The sequence below is a fragment of the Phocoena phocoena genome, chromosome 12 (genome assembly GCF_963924675.1).
Source record: "Phocoena phocoena chromosome 12, mPhoPho1.1, whole genome shotgun sequence".
Lineage (NCBI taxonomy): Eukaryota > Metazoa > Chordata > Mammalia > Artiodactyla > Phocoenidae > Phocoena > Phocoena phocoena.
Window position 1 is genome coordinate 20,852,384 of NC_089230.1, and position 19,571 is coordinate 20,871,954.

The window sequence follows — 19,571 nt, forward strand, 5'->3', positions numbered from 1 at the left end:
GAGTGGCCCACATTCAGAAGATGCTGGAGTATATACCACCAGCTCCTGTCTGGCCAAAAGCAAATTTACTCATCTTAACTGCTAAAAGAGCAAACTCCAAACCAGCTCTCCCCAATGGCTGTAGAGTGGCTTGCCGCCCTGCCCCATCTCCCCAACAGCAGCGATAACGGGGCAGAGGGAAAACCCATGGCCACATATGAAGGACAAGTCTCCTTCAAAACATCAAGAGGCAGAAAAATGTCTGTTTTCTTTTTCTTTTTTTTTTACAAAAAATGTGTAAATGGGTAGTGTTTGAATAATCTGAAAGGAAAGAGTATCATTTTCAGAGCTTCTAAAACTGCTTATGCCCCTAGAGGGCCTTCATCAGAGGATGGCCATGGCTATGGCAAAACAAAAAAGTTAACTCTCCTTTTCATCATCACAGGAAATACATTTAAACTCCTATGACCTTTAGGATCGATACATTTCTCCTAATTGCTTTTTCTGTTACAATATTGTATATTCCCTCTTTTTCCGGAGGGGTCAAACTATCTTCCACAGAAGAACTAGAAAAATCTTGTTAGTATTGTGGAGCCAAAATCCACACTGCATACAGCTGTTATTTATTGTAACTTACCTCTGGTTATAACTTTATCGAAGTCAGTTGGGAGGGTCAGGAGAGGAAGAACAGATAAAGGAATAGACAATGAGGTGTATAACTTCACTAGCTCTGATCTACTGAAAAAAGGCAGTCTCACTTGGTGACACAGATACAGGCTTAAAACAAGTCTCCATGGCTTGGGGGCTTTATTATTTTAGATATCCGTAATTATGAGAACTGCCCTCCCCCATATCAGGGCCTGTCAATGTTTCTTTGAAATAAACAATCCTCATTTGCCTATAGGGCAAACGTATTAAGCATACTCCTACAATCTAAGTCCATTCCAAATGTACCTTTCACAACCAAGATGCTAGGGACTTGCTGTCTAAACATGTTCAGTTGTTTCTTGGGGAAATTGAACAGAATCGTTTCCACACATCAATTCTAATCATTTTTTCTTGTAGAAAAGTCTTTTTGTTTTTCTAACAGCAAAGTTAACTTCAGCCTTGCTTAAGGAAAAAATTTTTAGGCCTAGAGTGCAAATTCAAGCCATGTTACTATATTTCTCTTTTAAGTGTCGTCTAAAATGAGGATTTTGCTGAAATGTTGCTTAAGTTACCTTGAATTATAGCCATGACTAAAAAAGAAATGCCACCTCTCCTCAGTTAAATACTTGTGTTGTTAACACAGCATGTAACGAGAAAGAAAAAAAATATGAGATGTTACTTCACCAGCAAATGTGCCAACCTGATATCTGGTGATCTGGAGGTCTACACTAACTTAGTAACAGAGGAAGAATCTGAACCAATAAATTTTTTTAAGAGATTAAATGTCTGACTGAAAATCAGGAGTGACATTTGAAGTATCTTTTCCAGAAGGTCAACTTTATTCAAATAAAACAAAGTCACCATGTAGAAGGTTCTAAATAGTTACAAATGGAATGTGAGTAGGATTCTGAAGGAGTATTATCAATATTTGATAAAAAAAAAAAAAGATCCTTGCACGCTGGGCTTGTTGGTAGACTTCAAGGCAACTCCTGTTTCTCTGTGATAACCTGAGAACAGCAACCTTTTTCACACTGAGCGCCAGTTGGGTCTCTTTTAATACAATGGATAACATGACTGTACTTTCCTCTTAGGAACATCATAAGTCTATAAAAAATCTTCAAGTAAAATATCTGGAAATAACTCCAAATCTCTCATGAAAGCTGTCACCTGCCCTGGTGTTAATCACCAGCCTTCTTCCGAGAGAAGTAAGAGAGAGGGCAAGCCGAGTCAACCGTGAGCTGCTGCCACGTGGGGCGTGGGGAAGTGGGTCCTCACTCCCAAGGACAGGGTGCGAGTTTGGGGCTTTACGTCAGGAAGTAAATCAGCACCTGCCTCACTTCAAGCACTGCTCCTGAGGTGTGCTAGGAAGTCTGGGAAACACACACAGACACCAACGAGAACAGACACTGATGTGTGATGGAAGCTGGTCCCTGAGAAAATGGCCCGTAGGCACTGTTGGCAAAGCATTCTGAGATTTTCATTTTAGAGCTTATTAGAAAATGAGACCCAGATACACAAGGTCAAAGGTGGTAGACAGGAACACCAGGACGCAGACATCTATTTGCATTCTGAGTTCTGTCATACTGTCACCTAAGCCACCCTCTGAATCTGAGCATTGTGGGTTTAAATTACAAGGGGGAAAGATTAATACCAAGGCATATCCTGGTAGCTGGTTTTGAGAAAGCTGCTGCTGATTTTAAGGAAAGTAAGGTTTGCTATAACACAGGAGAATTTTTATGCGTGTGTTAATGGGAAAAAGATGCTCAGCATGTGTATTTGGAATATGTCCTTTCAAAGGTTGGATGGCAGGAGAGGCTTCTTTATTCCACTTCACTAGAATGGGGGCTCCACTTTGCATTAAGCATATCTGATGTGAAAGGAAAGCTGAACACACATGACATGAAGTGATGTAATCACCCAAACATCCCCCGGTTATCTGCAGTCACAGCTTATAATGGCTCCACTAGATGCTTTCCCTTGTAACACACTGAAGTCTATGAGGTTGGGAAGGGGGCACTGAGCATGTAACTTCCAACTCTGCTGTGCAGTTGTGACTCCAGTAGAGAGTGGTGGCATGAAGCACTGAGTGATATGAACCCTTTGTCATTTGTCAGTAGAGGGAGGCCTATAAGGTTTAAGACATTAAGATCCAGCAAATATGTCAAAGAGGTAAGCATCATGTTTTTATGTGCAAACTTAAGATATTTTGAAAGAAAACCCGAGCCAAAGAGCCACCCATAAACTCAAACAGGCAGGCCAGTTGCTGTCTGAATAACGTCAGATCACATCATCGCTATTCATCAGGCAGACTACTCCCTGTTTCCTTCTACTGGGTTTTGTGCAGATAGTGGATACTCAGGATGAAAGACGTCTATTCACCCTAAACCTAATGAGGTGAATGGATCAAGTGGTTGACTTTTCTTTGGTAGAGACAGCAACAAAGGAATCTCCCGGGCATTCTCTGTGTCAAAGCTGTCCACATCCTAAGAGAGCAGACACCAAAAAGGCCATCATTCCTAGAAGAAGAAATTAGCCCCACCCCAGCGCCAAGCACCCTAGACTCAACCCCACAGAGGGCATACTCACCAGCCTCTCGGGTTGCATTTCGGCTTGTTGGCTTGGGTGGAGGGACGGGGGCCTGCTTACCAGGAGCCTTTGTAATTGTTTTAATAGGAGGTACTTCGTCACCCTTGGGGCCGGCCCCAGCAGCGGCCCCTTTTGGAGGCACAGGTGTTTTTTTGGACTTAGGTTTGGGTGTAGGTTTAGGAAGAGCTGGAAGAGGTAGAGCAGGAGCTGCCGGTGTTTCAGAGTGGTTTTCAGGGTTCTCTACAAATGAGAAAGTGAACAGAAGCAGACTGATACAGACACACACCATACACACCATGCAAACAGAAGGAGCGAGACATAGTGCAACAGTGAGACAAACATGCAGCTGCTTGGCCCCTGGGAACCAGTGGGCTTCTGCACCAGAGAGAGTGAAGAAGGCTGGGGTAAAGAAGATCAAAGGCTAAAAGCCAAACTAGGGTGTGCTCTCCAGGTCCAAAAATCACTCCTGTGATAAAATAAGACTGCACGAGTGACTGTGATGAAGTTAAGTTCAGGGTGAGCGTAAATGTCCACCACCAGGGGCTGACACCAACTTCGAATCGATGGTTGCTGGACGATGATGTGGGCATGAGTGCTAAGTTTTTAACCAAACTGAAGAACTCCAAGAGTGGCAGATCAGCGCATTACACACACGGCCACAGGGTGAGGCTGACGGCACAGCAATGGTTGGACTCACAGTTACCCTCCACTGAGGGACTTTCTCAGGAGAACTCAAGCCCCATCAACCTGAAAGGGATCTGTGCTCTGTCTCTGTCTCATTGTGGTCAAAAATCAATTATTTTCTAAGCTAAGGGAGACTCTCTAGAATCTGGTACAGGAAGCACAATGCACTGAATAAACTATTTTCTATTATTAAAATTTTCTCAAGTTCTCCCAGTGCACTAGGGCAGCTTCCTGTTTTACAATAACTTCCTCTGACCTTTTCAAACCGTGTCACAACTGTAGGTACTGGAGGGTGCAGAAACCAAAAAAAATATCAAATTTGTTTTGTAGTGTAAACACAAGTAATGAGTTTAAAAAGATAAATGTTAAAATTCATTTAAAAAATCATATCTAAGAAGGCTCACACAGATTTTGCATAACTAGAGTAGTATCAGTTTCTCATTTTAAAAAGTGGGGATGCTGAACGTTCATCCACATATTCACATCCTTATCTTTTCTAATTGTGACTAGTTAAAATTAAAATACACTTTGGGGGGGCTACCCTGGTGGCGCAGTGGTTGAGAGTCCACCTGCGGATGCAGGGGACGCGGGTTCGTGCACCGGTCCGGGAAGATCCCACATGCCGAGGAGCGGCTGGGCCCGTGAGCCATGGCCACTGAGCCTGCGCGTCCGGAGCCTGTGCTCCGCGACGGGAGAGGCCACAACAGCGAGAGGCCCGCGTACCGCAAAAAAAAAAAAAAAAAAAAAAAAAAAAAATACACTTTGGGTCCAAAGAGCTAAGTAGCATTTCAAAATGGAGCACAACGAAAAGTGTAAGACAGCGTTAAGACAAGACTGAGCCTTTACTGTATATGTTCTTCTATTATCAAATGAACAAGAAAGGATTTTAATATTGGAATGCATCACATTTTATTATTTCTTTTGTTTCATTTCTCATCCCAGTGAGTGTGAAGTGAGGACTCCTCCCCTTTTTTTTACATCTCCATCATTCTACACGTATAACTATCATAAAAGTGATTGAAATTTCAGTATGTAACGAATAAAACTTTTCTTTTACCTTCCCTCAGTCATGCAACCCACCCGTCACTGCAGCCCAGGCGGACTCCTGCACTTAATTGTACTCGTTACCTGAGCTACTTAGTCAACATTTCTCAGAGGCTACTTTGTATGTCTGCCTTTCTGTTTATATATCTTGTCTCTTCAACTAAGCTGTTCAGCATCCATAATACAGGAGGGGCGCTCCTAACCCACCAGGTCTGAACCACAAGGCCACTGTATTGCAAGAGTCAGAGTTGAGAACGATACAAGTTGACAGTCACTGAAAACATTTTATTTTAATGTAAAACATACAAATGTACATTGATTTGCTAGTCTTTTGACTTAGGTTAGAGGCCTGTTCTTTAAGTCCATCTTTGTACCTTTAGCCCCTGGCATAATGGAGATCCACCAGTAACACCATCCATGGTGAAAGCCCGTCACAGTGATCTGCACCACCTGGTATCCTAATTCTCTCTCCTGCTACAAAGCCTCACATCTCTTATCCTCTGCCTTCATGGCATATTACTGAGGGATCTTTTTTCTGTCTGCCTAAGGTTTTTAAATTCTAAAGTTATATCCCAAAGAATCCAGCTTCTCAGTTTGGGAGGGAGATGGTTCACTCTATGACAGCTGGAAATTTCAATTCCTACCGGGTTGAGAATGTACATACTACACGCAAACTTCCGGCTACTCCTGGAGAAGCGTGGTCCACTCCTCCCTCCTCTGTAAATTCTATCAAATTATCTGTGTGTGTTTGCCATATGGCCAATGTTTATGTTTACTCTGCAGTGATTCCTAACGGGTATATGTGCGTGCGTATGTATGCGTGAGGACACGCACGCAAACAGTATACTTTTCTGACTAAATTATAAACTGCTTTTGTCTGAAATTTTATATTCCATCAGGCAAGATGCTCTAAACATTATGTCTATTCAGTGAATGTGACTGATCAGCTGACAGTTACTAACACACACACACACACACACACACACACCCGTGGGAAGTGAACTCTTGTATCTGGGACATAATGAATAACGTCAAGAGGTATTTTTTACTATTAGCATATGATCTGAAGAAAAGACATAAACTGATGGTGTAGAGGAGTATTACTTTTTCAAGAGGAGGTTAAGAAAGGGCTGCCTATGCACTCTGGCTTGGTGAGGATACTACATCTCTTAACAATGGTCTGGAGGTGAGCTACTGACTACACTTCCAAATTTGCCTCCTTCCACCACAGGGAGAGTCGAGTCCAACAACACTGAGGGCAAATCTGAGAACTGCAGGTGGCCTTCACTTTGCCTAGAATGCACTTGCCCCCATTCCTCTCCTTTGTCTGACTGCATCCTTCTTATCTCCTCCAGGTCTCAGTTTAGAAGTATCTTCCTCTTAAGACCCAATTTTGGTCCCACCTGCAAGCTCCCTGGTTTGCTGTCCTCGGGCCTCCCAGAGCACTTTGCATCTTGTATTACAATTGCCCGTGTACGTGCTGGTCTCCACATAGGTCACGATCTGCTTGAAGGCAAAGGCCGTTTCTTACGCACAGTGTGCTCTTTCCCTGGCCCCCATGGCTGCCCTTCATGCTCACGTGGGGAACAAATGCAGGTAAGATACTTGTTACTTCATGGAAAGCCCTCTACAATGACTCAACAGAAATAATATCAGATACTTTGCAGATTTCTCATATTTAATACCAAGCTATATTTAACAGATTGCAGATCAGTTTTTCTGCTTATATATAGATTTATTGATAAGGAATAATGGGAGACTAAGAGGCCCGAAGGCCTTCAGGAAAATGTTTCCAGTGTTAGGCAGAAGAGGCCTAAGACCACCGCCCTAACTCCGAATCAGGTGCCCTCAGGAGCCCCAGGAACACCACGTGTCCTAGGTAGAACCTGCCCCCAGAGTAGTGGGAGGCCACTTGACATTTGTTTTGTTTTCTTTGACGCTGATGTTTCAAATATTAAAGTACTGACGTGCTGTCTCAAAAAGAGATACAAGTATCTAGGATGGTATGTGATTTGGCTTTGCAAACATAACCAGTTAATATATGAAAAGAAGTTCTTGGGTGAGTTGACTTAATGCAAAAGGAAGGGGCACACTGCACCCCAAAATAAAGGGTACACTGAGAACATGGGAGAGCAGATTTGCACGGTAGTAAGTTCAAATAAGAAGTAAGATCAAAAGAGGAGCAGAGGTAAGAGTAACTCTTAAGCTGTTTTTTCAGTATTAAATGCTGTCTTTCCAGAGCAATGAATGGTTTGTTTATAAGATATTTTCTATTTAACATGATACTCCATGATGTTGGTCAGGAGTGACATTCTTTTTACTGTCAGGAAGTGGTTTCCATACCAAATGCTTCCCCTCACTCAGTGTGGCTCCAGCAGGGCCACTGTCTACACAGCGAGAGGGAGGCTCCTCTGTCTTACTGGTGCTGGGGCACCATGTCCACCCTTTCCATCTCCTTATGCACAGACCAGCCAAGCAAGATGTTATCTTGGACCTTATTTGACCAAAAAGAACTGAATGTACTAATCCAAAGTAAAAAAATAAGAAAACAAAAACATCTCTCAAATATCCATGAACCTATGAAGCCTGCCATCTTTTTGGAACATCAGGCCTGCTGGTTTAATTAACATAAAACTGTCAGCAACTTTTTATTAGGCTGATAAGGGAAATACGGCCTTTGAAGTCCGTCCAGTCCACTGACTGACATTCCACACGGACCAGGCACGCACTAGAGATGGCACTGTTACATAATGAAGGATGTGATTTTGAATGTGAAAAGGCTGTAGCAGGGACAGAGCACAGATGGATTTGAAATTTAACAATGTGGTGAGACAGGACAGTTGGACTAAAAAATAAAAAAGTAAAAAAAGAAATCACTGCATTTCAACTGAAACCTCTTAAACTCTACTCAGGTCTGTTTTCTCTTATGTTCCAGGAATATTATCATTAAAATTTTTAGTTAATTTCTCATAATCAGTTATGAGAAATCAACTAACATATGATCTTAAGCATAACCAGAGCCCTTCAATGGAAACACTAAGTAAAGCCCCATGAGCACCATACTTAATATGGAATAAAGCAAAATAAAAAATTTCCAACAGATTAATAATAGAGGCTTCTAAAATTTTTAAAGGCTAATTTATATTCAAGTAATAAGAGGTTATGGACTTCCTGAGAAGATGATGTTAAGTTGTGTTTGTCAAATGTTCTTCTGTTCCCTTTGCCTTTGGAGGATTTGGGTCAAGAACAGAGGAAGAGAAGTATCCTTCCAGCAGTTTCTAAGAGTTCTCAAAATGCCTAGAGAGCCCAAACTAGGTTTGACAAATTTATGCCATCCAGCTCAGAGGCAGGCTTTATGGAAAAATAGCATGTTTTCTGAGGATTCATTTCTATGCAGCAGGAAATCATCTAGAATCTCCCAACAAAGCATTACCTTACGGGGGTTTCAGTTCAGGTTTGCATAAGTAAGAGGCTTGGGGGTTCCTGCAACCGTGATAGGAATGGTATGGAGATGTAGTCAATCAGTGACCAGGAACTTGTGAATGTTCTGGGGGTCCTTGATAGACAAGTATTTTGCAGTTCTGCAATCTACCATAGTATTTCACTTTGGAAACCAAAGTCTCTAAAGAAGCCTTCAGGGAATGGCATAATTGTCTCTGGCATATTTTGAAATTTCCAATTACACAGACAAATCATGGAGCAGAGGTTGTGGCCATTCCAGCAACCAGAATCCCCGGCATTACTGGGAACTATTCCTGGGTCTCCCAGAAATGCCTGAACCTGGACCAGAACTTACAATGTTGGGTGTGCGGATGCCACCAGCCAAGCTCCCACTTATAAAGAGATAATGCTGGGCTAAGCGAGCCATCTTGTTATGCTATTCCTCCAAGCTGAGCTGCTATAATTTGAAAGTAACCAGCAGAGAAAGATGTTCAGACTGCTGGCTTTTTTTTTTTTTTTAAAGATACTGAGGGGCTTCCCTGGTGGCGCAGTGGTTAAGAATCCACCTGCCAATGCAGGGGACACGGGTTCGAACCCTGGTCCAGGAAGATCCCACATGCCACAGAGCAACTAAGCCCGTGTGCCACAACTACTGAGCCTGCGCTCTAGAGCCCGCAAGCCACAACTACTGAGCCCGTGTGCCATAACTACTGAAGCCCGCGCGCCTAGAGCCCAAGCTCCGCAACGAGAAGCCACTGCAGTGAGAAGTCCACGCGCCACAACCAAGAGTAGCCCCTGCTCGCTGCAACTAGAGAAAGCCCGCGTGCAGCAACAAAGACCCAATGCAGCCAAAAATAAATAAATAAATTTTTAAAAAAAGATACTGAGAAAAAGCTCCTGAGGAAAGGATAACATTCCCAGACATCTCCAATGATAGAAGAGGCCACCCCTTCCGATTCTTACTATTAATTAGCCCCCTTTAATAAAACATTAAATGATGTGCTTATAAAATGGATGTAGCTACCTGAGGAAACCATCCAATATCTCTTTGCTAGTTATCGTTTCTCTCCTCTTTGTATTTGCAGAACTCCTCTCTACTGGTCTTAGGGTCACTATTTGAAGCCTAAGTCCTGCTTCTCAACTTTGAGCTGTAAAAGAATATGGGGTTTCTCTTGATTTTACCTTTCTTATCTTCTGCCTTTTCCTCCAGAGGTGGTGCTTTTTCAGCTACAGAGCCATTACCTTCTTCAGATTTTACTACATTTTCCTCTCGGGTAGATTCCTCTCCGATGGGTATCATGTGCCCGTTTGAATTTTCAAAGTTAACTGTTACATCTCCATCTAAAAATGGGGAGAGAAACACCTAGATGTCTAACTTGATGGCTTTCTTAAAACCAAAATTTCCAGTTACTAGGCCTGTAGGGTTCAGGTTTATGTTTCAGACCTGGGAACCAAATACATCCTGGACTATTTTCACCATGTTTTACTGAATAATTCATTCAAATGAAAGAGCTAGAAAATTCTTAGTCTTGGAGGAAAGAAGCTATGGAGGGAGTATCCAGGAGCCATCTCAAGACAGTTAGGAACGATTAACCTAATTATAAAATATCCCTAGGCAGGAGAGTCCCTCTCTTCTTGGGCTTAGTTTTGGTTGAAGTCAATACTTAGGAGTCTCTTTGTCATTCAGAAACTGACCTGTGAAAAAAGGAATCTGAAAAATGGAATAAACATTTTTAACAAGCACCAAAAACACAAGGTGAATGCAAATACACAAATAACATGAAATGCAACTACACATACAAACGATTAGTGGGAGAATATGAACATTTCCAAGCACCACTGTCTCCAGAATATTACATCCATGACATGTTAACTTTACACAGTAATATAACTGCTACTCTATTCAGGGAAAGATGGCAGTAAGGCTAACTGTATTTTCATTTTCCTATTTATGGAAATATTAAAATGTACTCAGGGAATTGTCATATATAGCTGACCAGTAAGTCTTTAAGTTGGGCTAATAATAATTTGAAAACGTTAGGAAAAAAATGTAAATAAAGCAATTACAGGGGAATTTTAAAAAATCACAACTGAAATTAAAATTTATGTTATCTAAATCACAAATAAGTAATTTTAACACCCCTGAATGTTTATAAATTCCTAAGAGTTTCTAAAGTGAGAGAGATTTTGCCGAAACTCTTAATTCAGTGATGCTTGAAAATTTAACCGTAGTTCATATCAGGAAAATTTTAACAAGCTGTGCTACCACTGTAAAAGTGAAATTAATGATTGGAAGTTTTTACTTAGCAAACTTGAAGAAATGCATGATTAGAGCTGATTTTATGCAATTTTTGATTAATCTTATTTTGGCAATCATTCTAAAACAGAGACCATCTCCCAAGTTTTCATTAAATATGATTGAATCGCTTTGGCTTAACAATAAAATCCATTGGCCTTATTGACAAGAACAAGCATGGCATTTTAATAAGTAAAATACATGTCACAGAATTATGTCATACTTAAAATGAACAACTGTTCCTTATTCACGTAACTTCCAAGTACCTATAATCCGATTCCTGTATAAAACTAAAATAGACAACAATTGAAGGCAATGCCATTGCAAGTAGATCTCAACTATTTCAATAAAATTAAGATAATGATTTTTAAAAGACTATACAACAAACCAACAAGAAAACAAAAGATTCTTAGTTCTTATTACTGGATTCCAAGAAATTTGCTAGTAAAAAAAAGAGGGAGGGGAGACACAACATAATATCCAGGTACTGGATTAAGAAAAACAAAAAATAATATAAGAACAGAAAATTCCAGACAAAATAGAAAACCACTTCTTTATATAAAAATCCTCAATTTTTAGGTAACCCAAATATAAATTTACCTTTGTTTTCTCTGATTTTAGTTGGTAATGAAAACATGTTGAAATCATGTTAATGACAATTTGTTTTAACCATTATTACATTAAAAATTCTTTAGTAGACTAAATAACTAATTTTTAAAATTCAGAACAAAAAAACCTAGAGAGAAAATTAAATAATTGTGGGCACAAGAAGAAATTGGATTATCACAAGATAGAAAGAAATAATCGACAATGTAGAAAGATACTTAATCTGAGATATAAAGCCAAAGTATAGGAAATAATAGAAAAAGGAGTCATGTTTGTAATAAATATGGAATTCAAGAATAAAACAGAGGAGAACTGAAGTTATTATTAATTAATTGGTGTGTGTATTGAAAAGGTTTTCTAGTTTTGCATATTATTTTATCAATAGAATTAAAATAAGTCAAGTCCTTGATATAGTTTATGTATGTAAGTAAAATACAAGCTCAGCAAAGGAAGGCAAGACAAGATGCTGAGCCAGGCTGCAGGTTACAGTAAGATGTGCCCACTCCAAGTCTTACAGGAGCATTTGTATGCAAAGGAAGGAGAAAACTCAGACAAGAGTCGTAAGCTTAAAGTAAACCAAGAGATAAAACACACAGAAATAAGTGGTTAAATAAGAAGCATGAGAGTATTTGACGGATTTCCCTCTTTCTGGTAAACTGGTACATTGGGGATACAGTTAACAGAGGAACAGAGACAAGAAGAAAATCGTGTAAGAACAGAAGTTGAGTGACTCATTAGAAGGTTAAAGAGGACACCATGGGAGAAAAAGAAAGGAGGCTGTTAATGCAGGCAAAAGCATCTACATGCCTTCATGTTAAAGCTAGGGAAAAGATGGAAGGTAAGAACCAGAAGATGTGACTAAACCTGGAGCAGACCATGGACTTCTCAGGAGAGAAGGCCAATCACTGAATTTTTAGATTGAAGCTAGATCTTGGCATAAAAAAGGTCATCTAAAAGGAATAATAATAGCTGGGAGTGAAGGTATGGTGTGGAATGGGATGAGGTCAAATCCAGGGTAGCTGGCAGGATTTTAAAAGTCTATTTGGCTCACTGAATAAAGGGCATGATTGACAAGCACTGTCAAGAGCTACGACGAGGTCAAGAACATGAAGGCAAAGAATGGACCTTCACTGGCAGAAGAGACGAGGTTTTCACCAAGCACAGCAGCTTCCAGTCTCTGGCTAGAGCTGAAAACAGACCGAAATTCTCAAGATAATTGTTTTTGGAAAAATGACAGAAAACTATTTTCCCCAGCCCTTGGCTGAGAGTGGGGAAGGGCTCTATTTACAATAAGCCTCACTGGGAGCTTCTAAGTATTTGGTAATTTCTGTAGTTCTATATAGGGACCATGCAAAAAGTAGAAAGTAAGATTCAGTAATTGATGACTTCCCAAACATTAAACCTACTACACTATGTTTATGTTAAAGACTGTTTTGTTATTTTATGTTTTAAAACTTTTCACGTTCGGTCTGCAAACATTAAATAAAAAAATCCAATAGAGTCAGATTTCTGGAAAGTAAGTATATGAAATTGTAATCCATCTTGCAAATAGTTTAACAGATTAGGCAAAATAAAACCAAGCAATATTAAGCATTTCTTTCAGCTGACCACTGCCACTTGTCTTTAGAAAAAGTAAACACTTTTCTAGCTATAATTTTTAATTGGGTAAAAAAAGAGGCCTTTAGTCTCTAACTTTAATACTCATTAACAGTTTCGACCAGAAATGTTTCCTTTCTTTGAAAAGGTTTCCAAATAAAGGACACCAAAACAGTGCACTGGCCCACGCTATAAAGGTGATGGCCCAGCATTGAGCTTTCAGTGGACATGTAATTTCTCTGCCGTCTCCAGGGAGATTAGGGAGGAAGCAAACTCTGATACCAGTAGCAAGCCCACCTTCAAGTACAAAAAATTTTAAGGATGTACATTTTTTATTTCTAAAAGTCCCAGGAAGGAAATGACTAGCTTCAAGGTAATAGAAAACTAGGGACTACTTTAAGTTCCTTCATAAAATGGAGTGAGAAAAGTACAATAAATAAAATACCTAAAATTTTGAGGGCTCAAGAAAAATGGCAGTATTCACTCCAGACATCCCTACTTTCTCTGCAGGAGTACAATAGTAAAGCATCGCCTAGCTCCTTCTAGAATATTCAGATGCTGGGGAAAGCGTCACATTTGGACTTACAAATAGTGAATGCCTAAAGAGGTTAAGCTCTTAGCAAGGAATATATATCAGGAAATGAGAAGAACTATTATTTCAATTCCAAATCAACAGCATTTTATTTGTGCCTATAAAAGCACAATAATAATATTTTACCCCAGTAAATGTTTAGAGGGGTGGGGTGAGGAAAGGCATGAGGTAAGTCAGCAATGTTGCAACAAAAATTTCCTTTAGTTTTATAGTAGTGGGAGCAATGAAACTCATTCAGTACTATTTATTTGGAGAAATAACCATCTTGGGATTTCTTTGGAGGGTCTATCTCAGTTTCTATCTAATCCTTGTCTTTTTGAGAAAGATTCCCCCCTGGGAGGATAGAGGAAAAAAGGGAAGAAGATTAGAGGTTGGGGAAAAAACACTTGGAAATAATAATTGTTAGTGATATGGTGAGACAGAGCTAGATTCAAAGAAATGAAAAGAGAACAATGCTGGGAAAACTACTTGAGAGAACACACAAAGCAGATTAATTTAATTTGCCCATTAATCCTTATTGACCGTACATTTGAGTGTATTACAGAGCATAAAGGACGAGAGGTCTGTTTACCATCTCTTTTCTCACTCTTCTCTTTTACTGGTAGACTTAAGAAACCAAAAGGCATGAGCCAAGCTAAAACTTTGCATTTACTTAAACAATTGAGTTTACTTGTATAGACAGATTGAAGCTCAAGAACAGAGAATGAATCATGTAAGCATTTGTATCTTATCTGTATCTCCTGCCACAGAGTAGCTTTGTAAAGCTTTAGGTTTAGGGTGACATATGGTGAAGGACTCACCAAAAAGGTCATTGAATTTCTTCTCTAGAAAACCTTAGATTCTCTGCAGCCCACAAAGGCATTCTGAATTAAAGCAAGATTCTCAGAGTGTGGTACTTTATTTCCCAAAGACCATGATCATCTTAAATTTCAAAAGAAAATGAAAGAAAGACCAAAGAAGGAAGGATCAAATTATTTTAAATGTATGATTAATTTCCTCACCTTGATCAGGCAATTCCTTAAGAACTCCCCTTCTTATCAGCTCCTCTCTACTTTGTCTTGTAGAAATCTTCCTTTCTAATACTTTTAAAAAGAATAAGCACAAGTAAGAATCAAGTCATTGCTTAAAATAATTATGAAAAACATTTCAAGTAGAATTGAGCATATTCATTCTGTTGACTTGAGGCTCAAACCCCAGTTTTTCTGGTTGCCTAGCAAACCACGTGATTGGAATCAACATAATTAGGACAGGGCAAATAACCCTAGCCCAAGACCTGAAGCTCAGCCACTGAGCCTCGTCTTCCAAATAACGGAATGTGGCCAAGAATCCAGACACATTATCCCGTATCAACTATGGAGCACCAAGGCTACTTCTCACTTGGAAATACTCCTTTCTTTAGTAATGATGCATTCTAAAACACAGGCATCTATGAATGATGAATGTGCAATGTGTGAATGCGCTTACATGGAAAATAAACTTCCAGTAGACACTCAGGTAACTCATCTGAACCCCAGACAGGAGGGACTACTTTTCTAGTGTTTTCTTTCTCACATCATCTATTACAAAAGTCCAACATTTCTGTAATTCTTTTCCCTGCCATACTCACAAGTTCTAGAGTGTTCTGGTGGATCCCCTGACAAATTCCAAGTCTTGGGAGGATGGAGTTAATTCATGTTTTCATAGTATGTAAAGGAATGGGAATCTCAACACTGACTCTTTCTTCTGGAAGAAATTAAATTCCTGGTACAACTTCAGAGTTTAGGAGCTCAGGGTGGGACTTCAGTAGCATTCACCTTATATGCCTATAATATTAGTTCCTAAACCCTACATGTCTATATGACCATTGGTTCCATTTGCCCCTTTCAAGGGTCATACCATCTTCTAATCCTTTGAGCCAACATTCCTCAAAGTGCGTTCTGCCAAACTCTATTCCCTCTGGATGTCCTGTTCAAGAAAGCACCTTGACACCTAAAACAGGGCCACAGAAGGGATCTACCTAGGGCTCTTTGGGGAAAAGGAAAGGTACGTTGCTGGAGAGTGGGTATGCACAGTGGGACTAGATTCTGACCCCCCCTAAAATTCCTACCCCTGGCTTCATAATTTGCAAATCCTAAAGTCACCCTGGACAACATAATTTCAAGACCTAAATAAAACCCCATTGCCCCAAGCCACACCCTCACACATACTGAGAACGTGTTTTTTGGGGGGTGCTCCAGGTGGCCTGATGCTAGGACACTGGGTGGGGGAGGGAGGGACGTGCCTTGGACCAGCAGCTTTGTATTAAGCGATGACATGAGCCCCAGAATAGCAACACTTAGTCTCTTAAAGAAATTGGATTTTTTCCCCCTTTCTGATAACTAGGAATTATGTATCTTGGTTGCCAGAAAAGTCAGAGAAAAGCTTGATATTTACCATTGATTTCATATAATTCATGGATGAAATCTGCTTCCTCCTTCTAAGCAAGTGACCTGACTTCATTTATATTTTATGTATAGCATATGTGTACTTTTTGTTCTAAGTTTTGTCCAACTTTTTTTTTTGGTTAGACTCAGAATGTAAACAAACAAGAAAATGAATAAATGAGTGAGTAAGTGAATGAAAGGTCAAAAGAATGATACTGAACATCTCATTGGTTCACTTGGAGACACACACAGAAACCCCACGCCCCTTTAGGTCACTCACCCAGCCCCACTCTCCACCACCCCTTGCAGAAGCAAGTGACAACAGCTCACTGAAATGTTGGCGATTTCAACACACAAAGTTACCTGGGTATGGGGGGCCAGAAGGAGCTGTTCTTTTATGGGAGCTCTTTTATGTAAAAAGAGTACCGTTGCTTAAAGGCAGCTCCAACGTGTTCAGGTTTTGTCAAAGAGGAGAGAACCCCGGTCAGCACAGGAAGCCAAACAAGAGCACCCACAATGCCACTGCGGCACTGCGGAGATTGTGTGAGGGGTTCAGTAGGACCCTGACCACTGCAGTCTCACGAGATTGTAGGACCCATTCACACCTGACTGGGCCTCCAGCGGGAGCAGGCCTCTGAGACCTCTCACAGCGGGATCTCAGCCCCTACGCCTGGGGGTGGGCCCAGAGACCCCCAGCTGTGCTGCACTAAGCTTGAGGTTGCAGACACCACTGGGCACAGGATGAGCCCACATCCTGGGAGACTGAAGGCATTGCCTATTCAGAACACAGTCATTGTGGCCATCTGCCCCTGGCTCTTAGGAAACAGAGCTTCTAATTGTTTGCTCCTCTGGTAAAGTGGCCCAAAACACAAAAGAGTTGTCAGAAGTCTTGGATGCTAGCTCCAGAACTTCCACGGCCAGTTGTGTGATGTTGGGAAGTCTTCAAGTTCCAAGGTCCCTGACCCACTATCTGTAAATCGAGGGATGAGATTCAATGGCCGCTAAAGGACAGGTGGTCCAGCTCAAATAGTGGGTGATCCTGGATCACTAATCAAGGCCATTCTGTAATCTCTGCTTTGGGCACCTTTTAAAAGGTTTCATAATTGAACTTAAAAAAAAAAAAAAATCATCAGAGAGCCCGAAAATATCCCCTTGTTTCTGCCTTTCCGTTATGGATCCCAGAGGATGTTTTAGTTTAGTGTTAAGTTTTCTGTTGCTTTAATTCTAACTTAATCTCAGCTAAAAATCCCTCCTCTTTCTTCCATGTAAATACTGGGGCTAGACCTCGGCAGCTTGGCTTCCTGCCAAGAATCAAACTCCACTGCTTTGTTCTTTTGCTCTACCTCCTGTAAAGGGGCCCTGATAGGAAAATGCCTTTGGCTATTTGTTTGGTCTTTGGCTGAGGGCATTTTTAACACATAATGCAGATATCTGTGTCCTGGGCCAAGGAGAACAAACTACAGGCAACTAAGCACAGAAGGTATTTTGTCAAGGCACCAAGTTCCAACCACCGTACTCCCAGAACAAGTATCTCACTCTTCATCTTTTAAAATATGTGCCTCATGTTTACAGAGTGTCTGTGTGTTTGCAGAACACATTCACTGGACACTTTTTCATGGGCTCAGAAGTGTCTTGCATTGGAATGAATCCGCGAGGTCATTCTAGTCCAACATACCACACAAAGCAGGAGTCCTTTCAGGAACATTCCTAAGATGTGCTCACCTCCCTGAAGACATTCGGAGGCAGGAGGGTCCCTTTGTGGCAGAGCCCCCTCCAGTTCTCCATTGCCCTCACTTTTAGGAAGGAATACCTCACCAGGAGCCAAAATCGCACTCCCTCCCTGTAACTTCGGCCCATTAGTCAAGCCCACGCTCCCCACAGCTCCAGACTTGAGCCAGTCGTCTGTGAGTGGAAAACAGCAAGAGTGACTCTGGGTCCACTGAGAGCAAAGTGGGTCATGGAAACCTCCTAGAATCTGATCCCAAGTATCCACCAGCTGCTCTTGGACTCTGAAGCTCACACTCATCTACTCAACAACAGCAATAATGCTGGGGGGGGGGGGGGTGGCGCGGCTGCTCAACAACAGCAGTAATGCTGGGGGGTGGGGGGGCGGGTCTCACTCACAGCTGTAGCATACCCAGAATCTCGCCGGGGAAGAGACTTAGCAGGACACAGATCACTGAATGTAATAGTTGGGCTTCTCCATGAAAAGTATTGTTGCCAGTTGAGTAAATGCCTCATGGTTACTCAGTTTTATCCTAATTGAAAAAGCATGTGTGATTTTTACCGCAAGGCCAAGCAAAACCATGATTTCTTTTTTTTTATATAGTTGATTTACATTATTGTATTAGTTTCAAGTGTACAACATAGTGATTCAATATTTTTATGGATTATACTCCATTTAAAGCTATTACAAAATCGGCTATATTTCCCTGTGCTGTAAAATATATTCTTATTGCTTATTTCTTTTATGTGTAGTAGTTTCTATCTCAATCCTCTACTCCTATCTTGCCCCTCCTCCCTTCCCTCTCCCCACTGGTAACCACTAGTTTGTTCTCTGTTTCTGTGATCTGTTTCTGTGTTGTTGTATTCATTCGTTTTATTTTTTAGATTCCACATATAAGCGATAACATACAGTATTTGTCTTTCTCTGTCTGACTTATTTCACTAAGTATAATAACCTCTAGGTCCATCGACATTGCCGCAAATGGCAGTGTTTCGTTCTTTTTGTGGCTGAGTAATATTCCGTTGTAAATATGTACCACATCTTCTTTATCCATTCATCTGCTGATGGACACTTAGGTTGCTTCCATATCTTAGCTATTGTAAGTAATGCTACTATGAACATTGGGGTGCATGTATCTTTTCGAATTAGTGTTTTCGTTTTCTTTGGATATATTCCCAGGAGTGGAATTGCTGATTATACGGTAGTTCTATTTTTAGTTTTTTGAGGAATCTCCCTACTCTTTTTCACAGTGGCTGCACCAATTTACATTCCCACCAAGAGTGGAAGAGCGTTCCCTTTTCTCTACACCCTTGCCAGTATTTCTCTGTGCAGAACCATGATTTCTGTTTTACTCCCCCCTTTGGGTGAATTGAAGTTCTGACAGTTCAATCCTGATTACAACAGTTCATGTTCTCTCCAAGTGAAGGAAGCACTGTGTCCCATTTTCCCGACTTCATACCTATACTCTGGTTTTTCAAGTATTTGAAAAGGACCACTCTTCCAAAACTTCCAGTGGCTGTCCATCTCACACTGAATAACATCTCAACTCCTCGGCATGGTCCCTAAGATGCCCCACCCCCTACTCCAGGATGGTCCTCCCCCAACCTGATCCGCTCCTAACCACTCCCTCCTGGCTCTCTCTGCTCCAGCCCCTCCAGCCCCTGCTGCTTCTCACCTGAGGCAAACTCCTGCCTGGTGGCCTCTGGCCTTACTGGGATGCGATTTTTCAGACCCCCACACGGCTCATTCCATCACTTCCTGCTCACCCCCTCACTTCCTTCAAGTCTCTGCTCGAAGGTCACCTTATTAGAAGTCCCTTCCCTGTATACCTGATGGAGAATAGCTTGCTCCTTTTCCGATCTTTATCCTTCTTCTTAACCTGCAAACTGTGTCCTGACCTCCGACATGGGACTTACTAACTTTGTGTAAGTGTAGTCTCCATGAGAACCAAAACTCTGTTTCATTGACTGC

At 41.1% G+C, this 19,571-nt stretch overlaps 1 protein-coding gene across 1 annotated transcript in view; it reads right to left on the reverse strand.

Moving 5' to 3' along the window:
- PHACTR2 (phosphatase and actin regulator 2) overlaps positions 1-19,571 on the reverse strand; it is a 99,836-nt gene that overhangs the window by 45,432 nt on the left and 34,833 nt on the right. The window contains exons 2-4 of the mRNA XM_065888620.1: positions 14,474-14,554; positions 9,565-9,723; positions 3,214-3,453 (exon numbers count right to left, since the gene is read on the reverse strand). Coding sequence (XP_065744692.1) covers positions 3,214-3,453; positions 9,565-9,682 — 358 coding nt within the window. The 5' untranslated portion in view covers positions 9,683-9,723; positions 14,474-14,554. The remainder of the gene's footprint in view (positions 1-3,213; positions 3,454-9,564; positions 9,724-14,473; positions 14,555-19,571) is intronic.